At 36.3% G+C, this 16,080-nt stretch overlaps 1 protein-coding gene across 1 annotated transcript; it reads right to left on the bottom strand.

Annotated features, from left to right (window-relative positions):
* Window positions 1–957: 957 nt before the first annotated feature.
* Window positions 958–4,487, bottom strand: LOC145037891 (putative protein S-acyltransferase 14). Its single transcript, XM_078986642.1, has 7 exons — window positions 4,014–4,487; window positions 3,040–3,262; window positions 2,797–2,888; window positions 2,470–2,593; window positions 2,288–2,373; window positions 1,726–1,791; window positions 958–1,424 (listed from the first exon to the last, which is right to left on the bottom strand). Exons 1-7 carry the CDS (start codon window positions 4,221–4,223, stop codon window positions 1,299–1,301), a joined length of 927 nt encoding a protein of 308 aa, XP_078842768.1. The 5' UTR covers window positions 4,224–4,487; the 3' UTR covers window positions 958–1,298.
* Between the last annotated feature and the right edge of the window lie 11,593 nt (window positions 4,488–16,080).

Here is a 16,080-nt window from a genome sequence, read left to right as displayed (position 1 = left end):
AATGGGTTTTGAAAATTAAAACCAAATGAATCTTAAATCATTTGACTAGTCACCAATTAAAGGTTGGCAAATAAGTTAAAACACATTTAGAAAGTGTATTTATGCATCCTTGTAGCAATCAATGGAAGAATCCAAATATAGGGTCAAATTTCGAAGAAGTGCAGGTCAAACTCGAGGATCTTAAATAATCTCTTAGATTTGAATTAGATTAATTTATAGATGTAACTAGTTGTTTAATCAAAGCGAAACATGCAATTAGATCACGCTTGATCTATAAAAGTCATTGGAAGTGGTTAATGAGGTGCTAAAGTCAAATTCCCAAAGTACAATGTCATTTTTCGATGAAAAATCATGTAACGGATGACCTGTAGAAAAAACAAGGTAGTGTTTTTCACAAGGCCAAGAAGAAAATGGGAGAATAATATCAAGGGTTGAGGAGTTATCCAATCCTCTTGTTCTTGAATTATTTTACTTGTATTATGACTTATCCATGTATTTTACTTTTCATTTTGACTTACTCTCCTTTTGTTTGCCTCATTTGTAGATTCACGTTTTATACATGTCGGGTGTCATTTATGCAACGCAATCGTTCTAACCCAATAAATACATAAACATCGACATCTACCTTCCAGTATCCCATTTTAACAGGATCCTAATAATTTGTTGTTATTGTTGTGTGAAATACATTTTATCCAAATAGCTCTTAATAAGAAAAAACAAATAACACACCCTAATTGTTGTTAAATTTTATGATTATTTTTTACAACCTTATAGCTAATGAATAATTTTACAAAAAAAAAAAAAAAAAAAAAAAAAAAAACGACTTTGTAACTCAAATCTATAAACCGTTTGTGTTTCTACAAACACTACTTTAATACATCCGTACTAAAAACAACAATCCCAAGATATAAACTTTTGGGGTATATTTCTTCAAAATGTCACATAAACACCAAACAATCACGAAAATTAGTTCACCATTTACGTATATCAAGTCATCAAAAGTCAAAACATTACAAATATACATTCCGTGTAAACCATACTCATAGTCATAAACTTACAATAACCCAACCCCCCATAAACCCCAATTAGTCTAAAAACACCAAATTCCGCTTCATCTCCCCCACAAAATCCTTCCAATTTTATCCCTCAAACCGCCGCTACAAAGGTTAAAACCCTGATCAGTTCCAATCTCAGTCCCAATCCAATACATGTCAAACACAGTACAACCTGTTGTGTCATGTTTTCACGTTTATATGGCTTCCGAGTTTACATTATAAATGGAATTTTTTTTTTTTAGTTTAGAATTCTTGGGAGTCGAGATCGGGCTTTGAGGGATACTCGAGACCTTGAAGAGCGGGCATTCTACGCAAGTCTTCATCACTGTAAGCGGGAATAAACCAGTATTTCTGAACAGTCCCAAAAACCTGAATATATTCACCAATTTTTTTTAGCTAAAAAGAAGATAAAACCCGTAATCTTCAATTACTATAATAACGACACTTTTTTGGACTGAAATTACTTATATGCCCTTGGCGCAAGAAATGGGTAATTTTGGTACGGGTTGACTAGAAACGCTCTTTGTTTAAAATTACTTTTGCTTTTCATGTGTAATTAGTGTGTGTGTGTGTGTATATAAAATATGATTGCAAAAACTATTCAGAAGAATAATCTAATTTTTTATATAAAGCATTTTTATTTTAAAAAAAAATAATAATAATATGGTACCTGTTCAAAGTTCCTCTTGCGCCCAAGATCATATCGCCATTTTGGAGTAGTCTTCTTCTCGTATGCCTAATAAAAACAAGATATAAATAAATAAATAAATAAAAGCCACCACTTGTTTGATGAGAATAAAAACGAGATTATAAAGGCATTTTGGAAGTGATTATGTGACATTGGATAGTTTTGGAATATGATAGTAAGTTGTAAAATGGGTTGTAAGAGATAATGTTTTGATGTGTTTTCGTTGTTTGAAATTTTAATAACCAAACAAACAAATATTTTAGTAATTTTTTTTAAGAACTTATAGATAAAATGACCAAAAGAATAGATTATTGCGAAAAAAAAGGAGGTGTCATGGGTAGAATAGAAATTCTCTTAAATTAAGTAAAAAGGAAAGCGTAAATAGGTAATTTTGTTTTACCAAATGATAATATCCAAAACTAACTATTCGACCCCTAAATAATCAAATAATCATAAACAATATTCTATTTTTTTTACATTCTAGTAATTTATAAAAAAAAAAAAAAAAAAAAAAAAAAAAAAAAAAAAAAAAAAAAAATTCTACCTCAATTGTCGTAGTATTCCCCGCCACTAGAGAAATGTGCATAATCAAAAACCCGAGAACACTCAAAGCGAAAGCCAAGTTTAAAACTGTAAAAACAAGACAAAAAAATTAAAAAAAAAAAACGAAACAAGAGGTAGCAAAATGAGAGTAGGGTTAAATTAGTAAATTTAAATATATCATACCAAAGGCGAGAAAAGTTGTAGCTAGAGTGCTAGGGGACCCCGCAACCTCCCCATCACTAAAGAATGCAATGAAATATGGCAACAATGATAAAGTTACAAGGCTTGTCTCGAGAATCGTGTAGAACTGCATCACATAATAAGAAAAAAAAAATTGTTAAATTCAATAAATAGCAACATACGTTCAAAAATCTACCAATTATATCAATTATGTCTTAATAAGAAAAGAATTGAAAACACAATGTTGTTTGTAATAAAAAGAAATCAAAATTAGGATGCTATAATACACAAATAAACGAAAGTAAAAGTACATTGTTATTTTTCACATACCAAGAAAAGTAGAAAATACTTGTAGTTTTGTGCACCAACACAATTAACAACCCACACACAATGATGATCCATTTTTAGTACACACCTTCCACCTAAAATCAACAAAAAACACACATACATTTTCATATTAAAAGAAAACGACTCTTATCTCAATTCTCAACCAAAAAAGAAAAATACTAAAATACATTTGTGCCATGTCATCATGTTCTGATAACAACAATAGAGAAAAATAATTTAACTTACAAACGGAGCAATGATGACAACGAGGTGGTTTAATTTGGTTACACTTGCGACAATAACGGATTCTTGAATTTGTTGGATCGGGTGTGGTCAACGGGTTGAATTCGGATCCGGTCAAACGATCCGTATCACCTCTTTCCTCATCAACTATTGGCCTATAGTTTGGTGGAACACCACCAGGGTCAGTGAAAACCACTGAAAAATAACTCCATAATAACATCACCAACTGCATCAAACATAATAAATATCACATGCTCATTTTTCACAAAAATCAAAAGGGGAAATTAGAGAAAAGAAATGCAAGTAGAATGCCATAATAAACAAATAAATGGAAATATGTTCCTATTTCTTTGCATTAAACCCACAACGAACTTAACCAAAATATTACCAGGGTATGAAATATGAGGCAAGTGCAATGTTGGTTTTGGGGGTGTTTGGATATGTGTTTTCAAAGCCAAGGACAATCAAGTAATTTTACATATATCACAATAATCAATTTTCTTATATCTACTCAATGCCCGATCAATCGATCATCTAGATCTGATTATATCTTTTCTACATAACATAAATAATCAGAAATCATACGAATATTCAGTTTAAAAAAAAAAAAAAAAAAAAAACTCATTATCTACTAGCAACATGAAAATTGTAAGCGACCTCAACATCTGTAACTAATCTTATTATAATTTCTATTTCTGGGTAGCTGAAAAGTTCCTTAAACTATCAAACAGCTTCAATTTATTTTACTAAATTCAAAGAGAAGCTTGAATTGTTATGATCTGGGAAGCTGAAATTTCCCAATTTGGGAATAGATGAAAATCATAATATCATGCGGAAGGTCAACTTCAGTTTAGTTTACTAAATTCAGAAGTAAAGACACAGAAACCCCAAATAGAATCACGATATTAGCATCTAAAAGACAAACCCCATTGCAATAAAAACTTCAAAGTTGAGAAAAAAAAAAGACAAATTATTACCAAGATATGAAACATGATCAAGACGACAAGTGCGATGAGGGAATCAAGGCCACCGGAAGTCAAAGCAGGGCCATAGATGGACAAAACGACGGCGTAATAAGAGACACCAACAACACCAAGAACCAACAAGATCATGATCGAGCCTAACCCTCTGAGAGCCGTACAGAATTTGAAGACATTCCAAGCCATCACAGCACCAGATCTATACATAATACTCCTCAAAAATCAATGGAGAAAAATAAAACCCAGAAAAAGGTTTTGATTTCTTTTTCTTGTTTTTTGTATTTGTGATTTTAAATATTATGAATGTTGAGACTTGAGATGTAGGTTTCTGAGGTGTGTGGGGTTGTTTTTGTAGTTCTTTTGTGGTTTTTGGTATCGAAGGGTTTATGAAATTTAGGTAAGAAGTCGTGAATTGCTGGGAAAAGGAAAGATAGAGGGAAGACACAAGAACATTACAATAGTCTTTTCTTCGAGAAGGGTCAGAACAATACGATGTCAATACGCATTAATTTATTATATTATTTTTTTTAATTTACTCTATTTAAAAAAAAAAAAGAAAAAACTTATACTGTATTTTTTTTTTTTTTTACATCTAAAATTAAAAAGACTTCTAGCTGTTCATTGTTATTTCAACCATTAAACCGGTTATAATTTCGGTCTATTGAATTTCCATAAAAGATTATATTTTATAATATAAAAGATTATATTTTATAATTTTTTCTTTAAATAAACTCAATTTTAACATATTTCTAATTATATTATTAAAGGGCTTGGTTAGCAATGTTTAACTTTATATCCGTTAAATCACGCGTGTCATAAGTAAATTTGATTCTAAAACTTATAATGTTTTTGTTTCTTCTTCTTCTAAATCATATTGGTCTCCTGAAAATCAGTACTAAATTTATTTGGTGCTATACGAATGAAGGATTTCAAACATTAACTATTTTTTATCTTTCTAACCTTCAACATGAAATCACATCTCTTCGATATTGTATGGATGGAGGATCTTAGATGTAACGTCCGTAAATTCGCACTAGACGTCTAAGGTATAATAATAATAATTATACATTTTATCAAACAATTAAAATTATTGAATAAAGTAATTGTTCTTTATACGCATTACAAGCTAATAAATATTTATCATATAAACGTTATGTGGACAAATATTAGAAGTATATAATATTTGTATAAAATCTTAATATAAAAATTATCGTTAAACAATAAAATGATATTAAAAATAAAAGATTATTTAAGATAAATAATCTAAATAAAAGTTATAGAGACCTTAACCACGAGCACGTGGATATAAAAAAAACACTTAAATCTAACTTTATTTAAGAAAGTTATGATTTTTTGAAGTTTTGTGTTCAACTATGCATAACAAACTAACAAAGTGTGTCATAAAATATGGATTAAAGATAAGTTACTTATTTGCCAAATGATCTAAATTAAAATTGTATGTAACGATCCAAAAACAGTATTAAAAATTTTCATTTAAAAACCATATATTTTCATGCATTGATTGTATCAAAAGCAATCATTCAGTACAGTATCCCAAAACATCATAGTACACATACATCAAGTGGAGATCATGTAGGGATGATGTTGTGCCATCACGTCGAGCCCTTCCATTTTGAACTGAAAGTACCTGAAATCATAAACATAAATTGTAAACATGAAGCTTAGCAATTTTCTCAAATTACCACATACAACATACATATCATATAACAACACATGGTTGTGTCAAGTCCGTATCAACCCCCGGGTCCGTATCAACCCAAAATAACAGCATATAGTTGTGTCGGGTCCGAATCAACCATCGGGTTCGTATCAACCCCAAGTTCGCAATGACTTTGAGCCTATATAGCTTAATACATAAATCATACAAGTACATCAAACAACTGTTGGATTAGGTGTCTAAGCCTATAACTATAATTGGTATGTGCTTGATTTGATTGTAGCATGGTCATTTTGGGTTGCCTTCACCAAAGCAACTGGACACGATCGGTTTTGGAGAAAGAGGTTAATAAATGGTTTATTAATATATTATAAGAATAATATATTAATTTGTAATCATATTATCTAATAAGTGTTTAATCATAACTTAATTTGGAATTAATTTAATGTTAAAAGGAACTGATTAAAAGAACAGAGACTGATTATGTAAATCAGTAATAGTTGCAGTTTTAGGTTGATGGACTCGATTGAAAGAGGGTGGACGAAAATTTATGGCAGGCCCCATAGAATTTTCATCCAAAGCCTTTCATATGGGGGTCCATAGACTACTTAGGGCCTAAACAAGTAAATTAGGGTTTCCAGCTAAAAAACCTAGCAGCCCCAACTATAAAAGGAACCTCAACCTCTAGAAATCGGACTACCTGCTTCCCAAGAGAAACCTTAGCCGATTTCTATCTCCTTCTCCCTCATTATTTGCTTGTGGTGTTTGTGACTCCATTAGAGGTGCAACGCTTGGGGCACTAGGCTTTCAAAGGTCAAGGAATTGAAGAAGGATTACTTGTTATTACAAGATAACAAGAAAGGTAATATCTAAACCTTATTAGTTTCGATTTTATATCTTAGAATTAGGATTTTTGCTTTGGAATTTCCATTTGCATGTATAACTTGAGAAAAACTTAAATTCAAAGTCATTAGGGTTGCATGTACACAAAGGAATGTTGTAATGCTCAAAACCCTAGTCTTTTAACCCATTAAGACCATCGAGCACTTGCATGGAGGGAAACAAGTGATCAAGAACCCAACTTTATGACTTAGCACCCCCTTAAAACCTAAGGACAACTTAAATGCCTTGGAGTACCTTCTACTCACAAAGACCAAGTTTGGAACCAAAAAGGAAACAACTTGAGAAAAAGCTAGATCCATAGGAATGTTGTAATGCTCAAAACCCTAGTCTCTCTCTCTCTCTCTCTCTCTCTCTCTCTATATATATATATATATATATATATATATATATATATATATATATATATATATATATATATATATATATTCCACAATTAATTGTTATAACTTTTTTTACTTTCAATTTTACATGTTATTACTTCATTTTTATTGTGTTTTTACTTTTTTTTCACAATATATTTTTACAACTTTAACTTTTTTTTTTTTTACTTTTTTTTCATGTTTTTTTTTTCAAAATCTATTTTTTCATAATATGTTTTTAGAACTTCATACATTTGTTTCAGTTTTATGTCAATACAGAACTACATAATTATTAACCGGTGTGATAATCTTATTATTTGTTTCTCACACATCCATAATCAACAACTTTCTTATTACGTTTGTAACAACACCCCCATCGTATGTTTTTCAAACAAAAAAGAACCATCATTTCTTTCACTCATTTTTGTTGTTGGTTTTTGTAGTAGTAAATTATTTTTTTTCTTTGATTATTGGCGTCATGGATCTAAAATAGGATTCTCGTTGCTCAATTAGTATCCAACTAGATAACAAAAAATATGCATATTGTAAGTTATGTAATGATGATTTTTTGTGTGAGAAACATATGTGAGATTTTATTACTAGTGTAATAGGTAAATCATCATATAATATAATTGTTAATTACACAACGGTGCTGGATACGTAAGAAACTGATAATTTTAGGATTATCATTTGAGTTAATAATTTTATAGTTTAGTTAATTTACATTTAATTAGCGAAACAAATATATGACATTCTAAAAAGATTTTGCTGAAAAATATATAAAAACAAAGAAAATAATAAAGTTGTAAATGGATTTTCAAAAAAAAAAAAAACATAAGAACAAAGTAAAAAGGTTGTTGTAAAAATAAGATTGTGAAAAAAAACATAAAAAACATAGTAAAAGTGAAGTTATAGAATCAAATTATGAAAAAACACGAGCTGTAAAAACAAATCATGAAAAGAATGTAAAAAACTAAACAAAAATGAAGTTATAAACATAAATTGTGGGAAAAAAAGTATAAAACCAAATTAACACAATTTCAAAAGTAAGTTTAGTGAATAATTATATAAAAAAAGTGTATTAACCTAAATTAATCAAAAATAAGTTCGTTGATCTTAGATTGTCAAAAAAATGGAAAGATATTATTTTCGATGATGGTGACCATTTTGGCAAAAATTTAAAAATTAAGTAGTTTTTAAAATTGAAAACGGGTTAAGTGAGAAAATGAATACAAAGTCAAAAGTTAAATGATCAAATACGACTTAACCCCTTATACGTTATTTCGCTACTTAGTGTGTTTGTTGGTGATTTTAGTGTTATCAACATATTTTTGTATAATTATTAATTATTATTAATAATTAGATACACCAAGTTTCATTTACTAACCGAGCTTGGAGGTGCGAGGGTGTACACTTGGTGTGATAGTTATGAACTCGGGAATACGAGGGTTCGGGGGCAACGCCCCTGAGTGCAGGGTTCTAAGGGACTGTAGTCCTTTGGAGGGTTCTAGAGGCAGTGCCCCTAGTGGCGGTTCCACTGACCGATCAGTGGACGGGGTTCCAAGGGGCAACGCCCTCAAATCTAAACGGATTTTATATCGGCTCCATGCAATTTCCCGCCAAACCTCTCCTGATGACATTTTGATGATGTAAATGTTAGTTATGTCTAATAATTATCGATTTTAGCGCCAAATCTAGAGGCAACCGCAATAACCTGTTTTCCCTCTATTTTAAGAACCTTTCTCTACTTCTAAAAAAAGGGTTGGAACTTATATAGACGAAAAGTATATTGTGTTCTCTCTATCTCTACAGAAAATAAAACAACAATGTATATTTTTGTGTTTTGATTTTGGAAGTGGCCTAATTTTCAAATTTGTATTTCTTGGATTATCCAAAATCGGATTTCGTGATATCCCGAACATAAGAGTCGAAATCACAGATTTTAGTAGGGATGAGCAAAAACCGAACCGAAAACCGAAAAACCAAAAAAACTCGACATAACCGAAATCGAAAAACCGAAACCAAAGCAATAACTGACGGTTTAGGTTTGAATTTTATAAAAACCGAAAAATAACAGTTTGGTTCGGTTTGACGTATAAAACTGCCTATAAAAACCGAACCGACCCACATATATATTGTTTATATTATGATTTAAACTTCTAGTTTTAGACTTTAGACTTTATCTCTTTAATACTTTATGTTTATTTTCAACAAACTGTTAATGGTGCTAAACTTTGATCTTTTGAACACTTTTTGTAACATCCCAAAAAATACAAACCGAAAATTTCATTTTTAAATACGTCATGATAAAACCAATAGTGCAATAAAACATCCGTAATATCATGTCATGTCAAAACCACAGTAGAAATAATCAAACGTATTTTCATAAAATAATATCAGAGTGTAATCCCAAAGATCTCATGTGCGGAAAACCATAGTGTGATGCGCTGCGATCAAGCCGGCTCCTTTCCTTTAGACACGAAGCACCTGAAACCAAAACTGAAAACCGTAAGCACAAAGCTTAGTGAGTTCCCCCATCATACCACATACCACACAATCATATAACATACATATACTGTCAGGCATATCTGGGTGCCCGACCTACCCCTTCGGTCCTCTCGACCGGATACTATCTAGCATATCTGGGTGCTAGCCTCCCCTTCGGTCCTCTCGACCGGATACTGCCTAGCATACCTAGGTGCTGGGCTCCCCTTCGGTCCTCTCGACCGGATACTGCCTAGCATATCTGGGTGCTGGCCTCCCTTTCGGTATCTTTCAACCGGTAACCGGGGACTATTTCACCCCCTAACACTACCACATAAAAGCATAACATAAACACATAAGTCATATACTACCTAGCATATCTGGGTGCTGGCCTACCCCTTCGGTCCTGTCGACCGGTAAGTGGGGACTATTTCACCCCTACTACTACCACATAATATCATATCACATATATCATAATCTGTCTAGCATAGTTGGGTACTAATCTACCCCTTCGGCCCTATCGACCGGTAACCATGGACTATTTCACCCCCTACTACCACTATCACATAACATCATATCATGCTAACACATAAACATAGCATGTAGTAGCAAACATAGACAATTATCACAAAGATAATCATCTAACAACAACTCCTACTGGTGGGCCGACATTATGGCCGTAGACCCACCGCTACTGGAAGGTAACTCACCTCACACTGCTGAAGTCCCGAAGACACAATCCCACACTTGCTGAAATCCCGCAGACTCAACCCCAGCTGCTGGATGACAGATTCCCGATCTGTCAATATCAAAACATCACCCAATTAATAATTGGGTCCCACTATATAACCATAAACACTTACTTTGGATAATTACATTACCCCAAGCTTGGCTTATTCAAGCCCAAGGCCCAATCCATATGCCCAAAGTCAACTAGGAACCAAGGCCCAACACATGGCCCATTTTTCCAAAATGGGCCTAGGCCTATACATGGTCTTATTCTGAGGCCCAACATCATGTAATTATTAAGGCCCAAACTATGGCCCATCTATGGCCCAATTTTCCAAATTAGGCCTAAACCCCTTACATGGGCCTTACCCTAAGTCCAATAAATTATTTTAGTCCATATAATTATTCTTGGATGGCCCATTATTAATCCAATCATCAAGGCCCAACAATAAACCCAAGTGAAGTTAGGGTTTCACATAAAATTTCAATTAGGGTTACGTTTCCTACTTAACCCATTAAGTCCATCATTCTTCTACATAAGTCATATGGTGTGATTGAGCTTAATCACACAATTCCATTCCAATAGCCCAAATGTGGGTCTCGATAAGTCCAAGCCCATAATCCCAAATTAGAGTTTTCACATGAAATGATGATTAGGGTTCGATGTTTCTTTCTTAACCCATTAAGGACTTAATCCATTAAGTCCATTATGCCTTATGTTAGTTTGCCAATGATTATTATTTAATATCTCAAGTTATTAAATAATTCTTGCGTGTGTGACCCGATTAATTCCCCAAATTAAGATTTACTGGCATTAGGGTTTTTCCAACTCAAATACTAGCCCATTATTAATTTGTTGGACTTTTAGGTTATTTAGGGCTTTATTGGGCCTATTAAGCCCACTAGAATATTATTAACCCCATTAGGGTTTTATTAGGTCCATTAGAGTCCGTTAGAGCTTACAAGGCCCATTAGGGTTTACAAGCACCCTAAACGAATCAAACTCACAAAGCGAGCACATCGCCACCCGACACGGCGGCCGGTGGCGGCAGGAAGCGGCAGCCACCACCCTAAGGTTGTGGTTTTCAATTTCTTTCCATTATTCCATTTCCAAATACATTTTACAAGGCTAAAAAACACACACACCTACTAACACACACACAAAACACGGTGGTGCATGGTGGCAGCCACCACCCTATGGTGGTGGTGATGCCTTTTCCGGGAATTCCAACCATACACACATCCACCCACCAACTGCAACACACCCACCTTCATGTCTTTTGCTCAGAAAGGGAAGCCAACCACCGCCTGGTGGCGCATGGCGGCGACAGCAACAACTCTTGCGATAACAACCACCACTTAATGGTGGTGGCGGCGGTTCTGTTGATTCTTAGCCAAGAAACACACGCCCATAGCACCAAAACTCGCACATCCATCTTCGAACACGCACCAGCACCGGCCACCCCTGCGGTGGCGTGAAGCAAACGAGCAGAAAACGATAGAGTATTCATCGGGATCCCAAAGCATCGCAAAACCGGGCAGAAGCGGAGAAGGAGAGGAATAATACAACAGGGAGGTGATCGTACGACATCTGAACAGCAGCAACGACTAGGCTATCTTGGACCTCCACCGCTCAAAACTAGACATCGAATTCACAACTTCCCCTTCACCATTCACGATGTAGAAACCTAGTCTCGGTGGTTACGGTCATTCACGGTGTCATCGGCAACAGTGGTCTCGACGGCCTTTGGATGATCGGAATAAGAAGAGCCGATGGAAGTGGAGGCTATGCACAGAACGTGGCGGCTGGAGGATTTGGGCACTTAGGGTTAGGGTTATGAGATCAATAACACAGTTAAATACCGGGTGTTTGAAACTCACGACCATGTTGACAGGAATGGTCCCCCTGTCTCCCCTTTCTTTCAAAACAAACCCACAAATTACCATTTGGACCCTACCTCTTCAATTTCCTTTACAATTTAAGTCCAAGTTTTACTAATCCTTTTCAAAATCAATCCATAATTTATCTTTTTAACCCTTAATTCTCAGTTATGACATAAATCAACCCTTCCACCTCATTTCTTCTAAATTAAATTCAAATAATTACCACATATCCCCTATCTTCATAAATAATTATAAACTGAGTCCGAAAATTACACTTTTAACCCTCGAATTCTAAAATGGTGGCAATTAGCTCTTTGAGACCATCCTTTTATACATAATTATTTATTTTAGGGCTACGAATTCTTTATTTCTTTATTTATTTATTTAATAAATAAACGGGGGTTACAACTCTCGCCCACTTAACTTAGATTTCGTCCTCGAAATCATTCCTCATCATTCCTTACTCGCCCAACCACTCTAGTAGCATGGTCACCAAACTGGCCACGCCCTAGCCTTCCCAGGATAGACATGACCAATCCACGTAAAGCCCTACAATATGTAGGTGAACGAATTTCTTGCAACAAGACCACATGTAATCTATCCGAAATTTGCTATCTCGAGATGGTCTGAATCCCTGACAGACCACTCATACTAAATCATTATCGATGATTCTAGTCTGTTCATCCCTCAACTGACTACTTAACTTCTTATAGCATGTGGTTCCCGCCATAAACCTAGGTGACAAACCCAATTACCTTTGCAGATCACTTATTCTCGGCTAAGGCTCAACTAATCCCACTGTGGGTGACTTGTCACTCCCCAATAAACTAGCTATTCCGTGTGCATATGCAACTAAAACACACATACAATCACTGCCCAAACGTTGAAACTGCTCGAACACTGAACCGCCTAAAGCGGCATACGTTGCTACATAGCTACTTACCAAAAGCTACCAAGATCTCCTGGGTCTTAATTCACTTGCCAATCATCTGAAATAGTGGGTTCCCACCCGGCTGCGGAGCCAAAGGACTCCTCACTTAGTCGCGTCACACGACTTCTAAACGATCCTTCTCTGGAGCTAGTTGCCACTAGTTATCATGCTAGTGTGACTCTACTACTTTCTGATCTAATCGATCGGGTCCATACGTCGAATCCTGTCATCATCAAATCCAAGGCTGGAAGTGATTGCTACCTGACCAATGGTAGCCTTATCTCACACACAATCTTATACATTCCATTGCTTTCCTGATCCCGTAACTGTAGCGACGCTCCTACAGTCTCATTACTGGCTTAACCAGATCTAATCCATTTGGGTAAATCCGAAATCCAATAGGTGGATTTCCATATCCTCACTGCTACACCCAAACTAGTGGGTACTACTGTTCCTTCTGCATCCTAACAATGCGCTCACACTATCTACTAACCTGGTGAATGTTGCGGCTACACCCGCGGTCTCACAACACTATCTTTATCTGACCACTAGTGAATGCTACGGTTACCCCCGCAGTCTTACAACACTTCCCATACTATCTGACTACTAGTGAATGCTACGGCTACCCCCGTAGTCTTACAACACTTTCCATACTATCTGACTACTAGTGAATGCTACGGCTACCCCCGTAGTCTTACAACACTTTCCATACTATCTGACTACTAGTGAATGCTACAGCTACCCCCGTAGTCTTACAACACTTTCCCAACCGGGTCGAACACGCACTCGACCTAACCCTCAACTAAACTCGAGTCCTAACCGGAACTCTAACCGGGTTCCCAAAACCTGCTATCACGTGACCCCACTGTATCAGTACCGCACCCATGCCCGTGATCAAAGCGTCACAGTTAACCACGAAATCATCTACACCCTCTGGCAGGGTGAGAATCGGTGCCTCGCACAACCGTTGTCTGAGAGTCTCGAATGCTGCCTGTTGCTCAGGCCCCTAATGAAAGGCCACCGACTTCTTGGTCAGTCAGGTCAAAGGAACCACAATCTCGGAGAAGTCTCGCATAAGTCTTCGTAATAACTCGCTATACCCAGGGAATTCTGAATCTCAGATGGAGACCTCGGAATCTCCCACTACATCACGACCTTTATCTTGGCCGAATCAACTAGAATACCTTTCTGGTTGACAAGGTGGCCAAGAGATTGCACCTTGCGCAACCATAACTCACAGTTGGAGAACTTTATAAAAAGTCTCTCCCCCACTTAAGTTCGACTAAGTCTTCACATTACTTGAGAATTGAAGGATTCCCAATCCTTCTCACTTTCTAACATCCCACTGATGACAACTTGTGCCTGCCAATGCTAGCGTTTAATCGCCGATTAAACCTTGAGATCTCCCATCCTCGGAAATCTTGATGAGTACTCTTGAAATCTAATCTAGTCTGACACCTCAATCCATCTAACATGTTGTCGAGTGAAGGCCTTAATCTTCACTCTAGCTGACGAATCCTCATTCCCACTCCCAATCTTGCAGTACCACTGAACTCTAACCGAACACAGCCCATGCGAAAATAAAATTTTATTGAACATGCGATGACCAACCACTTATGCATCTAACACCCGCGACTGACACTACCCTCATCCTGTCACCAGTTCTGTCCTAGCGACAGTAATGCCTTGAACTCCAAAGTTCATCCATAAACAACTACCGACCATACCTGAACAATGATAGGATCACTGAACGTTGACTTCACTGGAAAACTATCACTCCAACCCTGACTGAGTATTCTCTAAATAATACTCCTGCATAGATCCCGACAAGGATCCGAAATGATAACGGTATGCGTGGAACCCACTCCACAAGATACATCCCTATTTGGATTCATCAAGGACCTTTCGGCATGCAGAATGGCATATATGATCCTTGGTAATCCAAATACTAGCAGAAAAACCGACCCTAGGTCTGACTTATCCAAACTCGCTCACAATTCCAAAGCGGTACGTATTCCAAGCATCCACCTAATATCATAGAAGATGATATTCCCGCAACATCTAGAGGAATACTGACCCCCTTCTGCTGACATGACCAATCCTGCTACCCTGTAGCAACCTAAACCCTTGGAGTGACAAACTCCCTCATGTACTTTCTCGTATGCGCTACACTGACTCAGGCCCTGCTGGCCTTTCACCCGATGATCATAAGTCATGGGTCTCTTCCCGAAACCCTCTACTATACGCACCTGGCATGTACCTCTCTTTCCATGGTGCTTGCAAATCGATCCCACATCTGCAACTCTTGGAAATCATATCCTTCAGGGTCTGACACCCTGTCACGCTCACTAGCTCGCATGCCAATGACTAAGCTGCAACAACTGGAACATCCTCTGTCCCCAAACTGGGTCATAAACTCTTCCTTGAAGTTTCTTAGATTCTCCAAGACTCTCACTGATTCGAGTATGGATCCTGTGCTTTCAGTAGTACGGGCCCAATACTACCTTCCACACCTATCCATACTTTCCTCAGCAATCCTCCCGGATCCTCCAAGTCACTTCCTCAACTGGTACACCCAAGTCTAACTGAGCCTCACTACTAACTCACTGAAATATATCCTAGGCTTCCCTAGGTTCCCGAACTCACCCAATCCTCAGCTGCGGAAAGATTCCCAGTAATGTCAACTAGCTACCTTATGAATATAGCCACATGCAACAGAGATCAAATAATCCTTCAAGTAAAAGACCCATCCCTAGAACGGTTGGACTCAGACAAGAGCTACACAATAGGATCAAGTCTCGCACTCTGAGATTATCCAGCCTGTATCCCATGTGACCTAGCATATTCACTTAATAGTTAACTCACATTACTAAGAGTCCCACAAAGCACAGAGCAAGCAGCATTCAGACAATGGGAAATCTAACCATCGTATTCCAATAAGATCATTCTATCCTCTAATTAGGGATCTGTACATGCAATTCAAAGGCTCATACAATCAGGCATAACCTAAACAGGCTATCCTATCACTGATTGATCAGCACTAGCATGCAAGTGTACAAGCACATACAATAGGCATATAAGGCATCCTCCTAGATC

This window comes from Lactuca saligna, chromosome 3, assembly GCF_052625555.1.
Source record: "Lactuca saligna cultivar CGN05327 chromosome 3, ASM5262555v1, whole genome shotgun sequence".
Classification (NCBI taxonomy): domain Eukaryota; kingdom Viridiplantae; phylum Streptophyta; class Magnoliopsida; order Asterales; family Asteraceae; genus Lactuca; species Lactuca saligna.
This window is presented reverse-complemented; position numbering and strand designations above follow the sequence as displayed.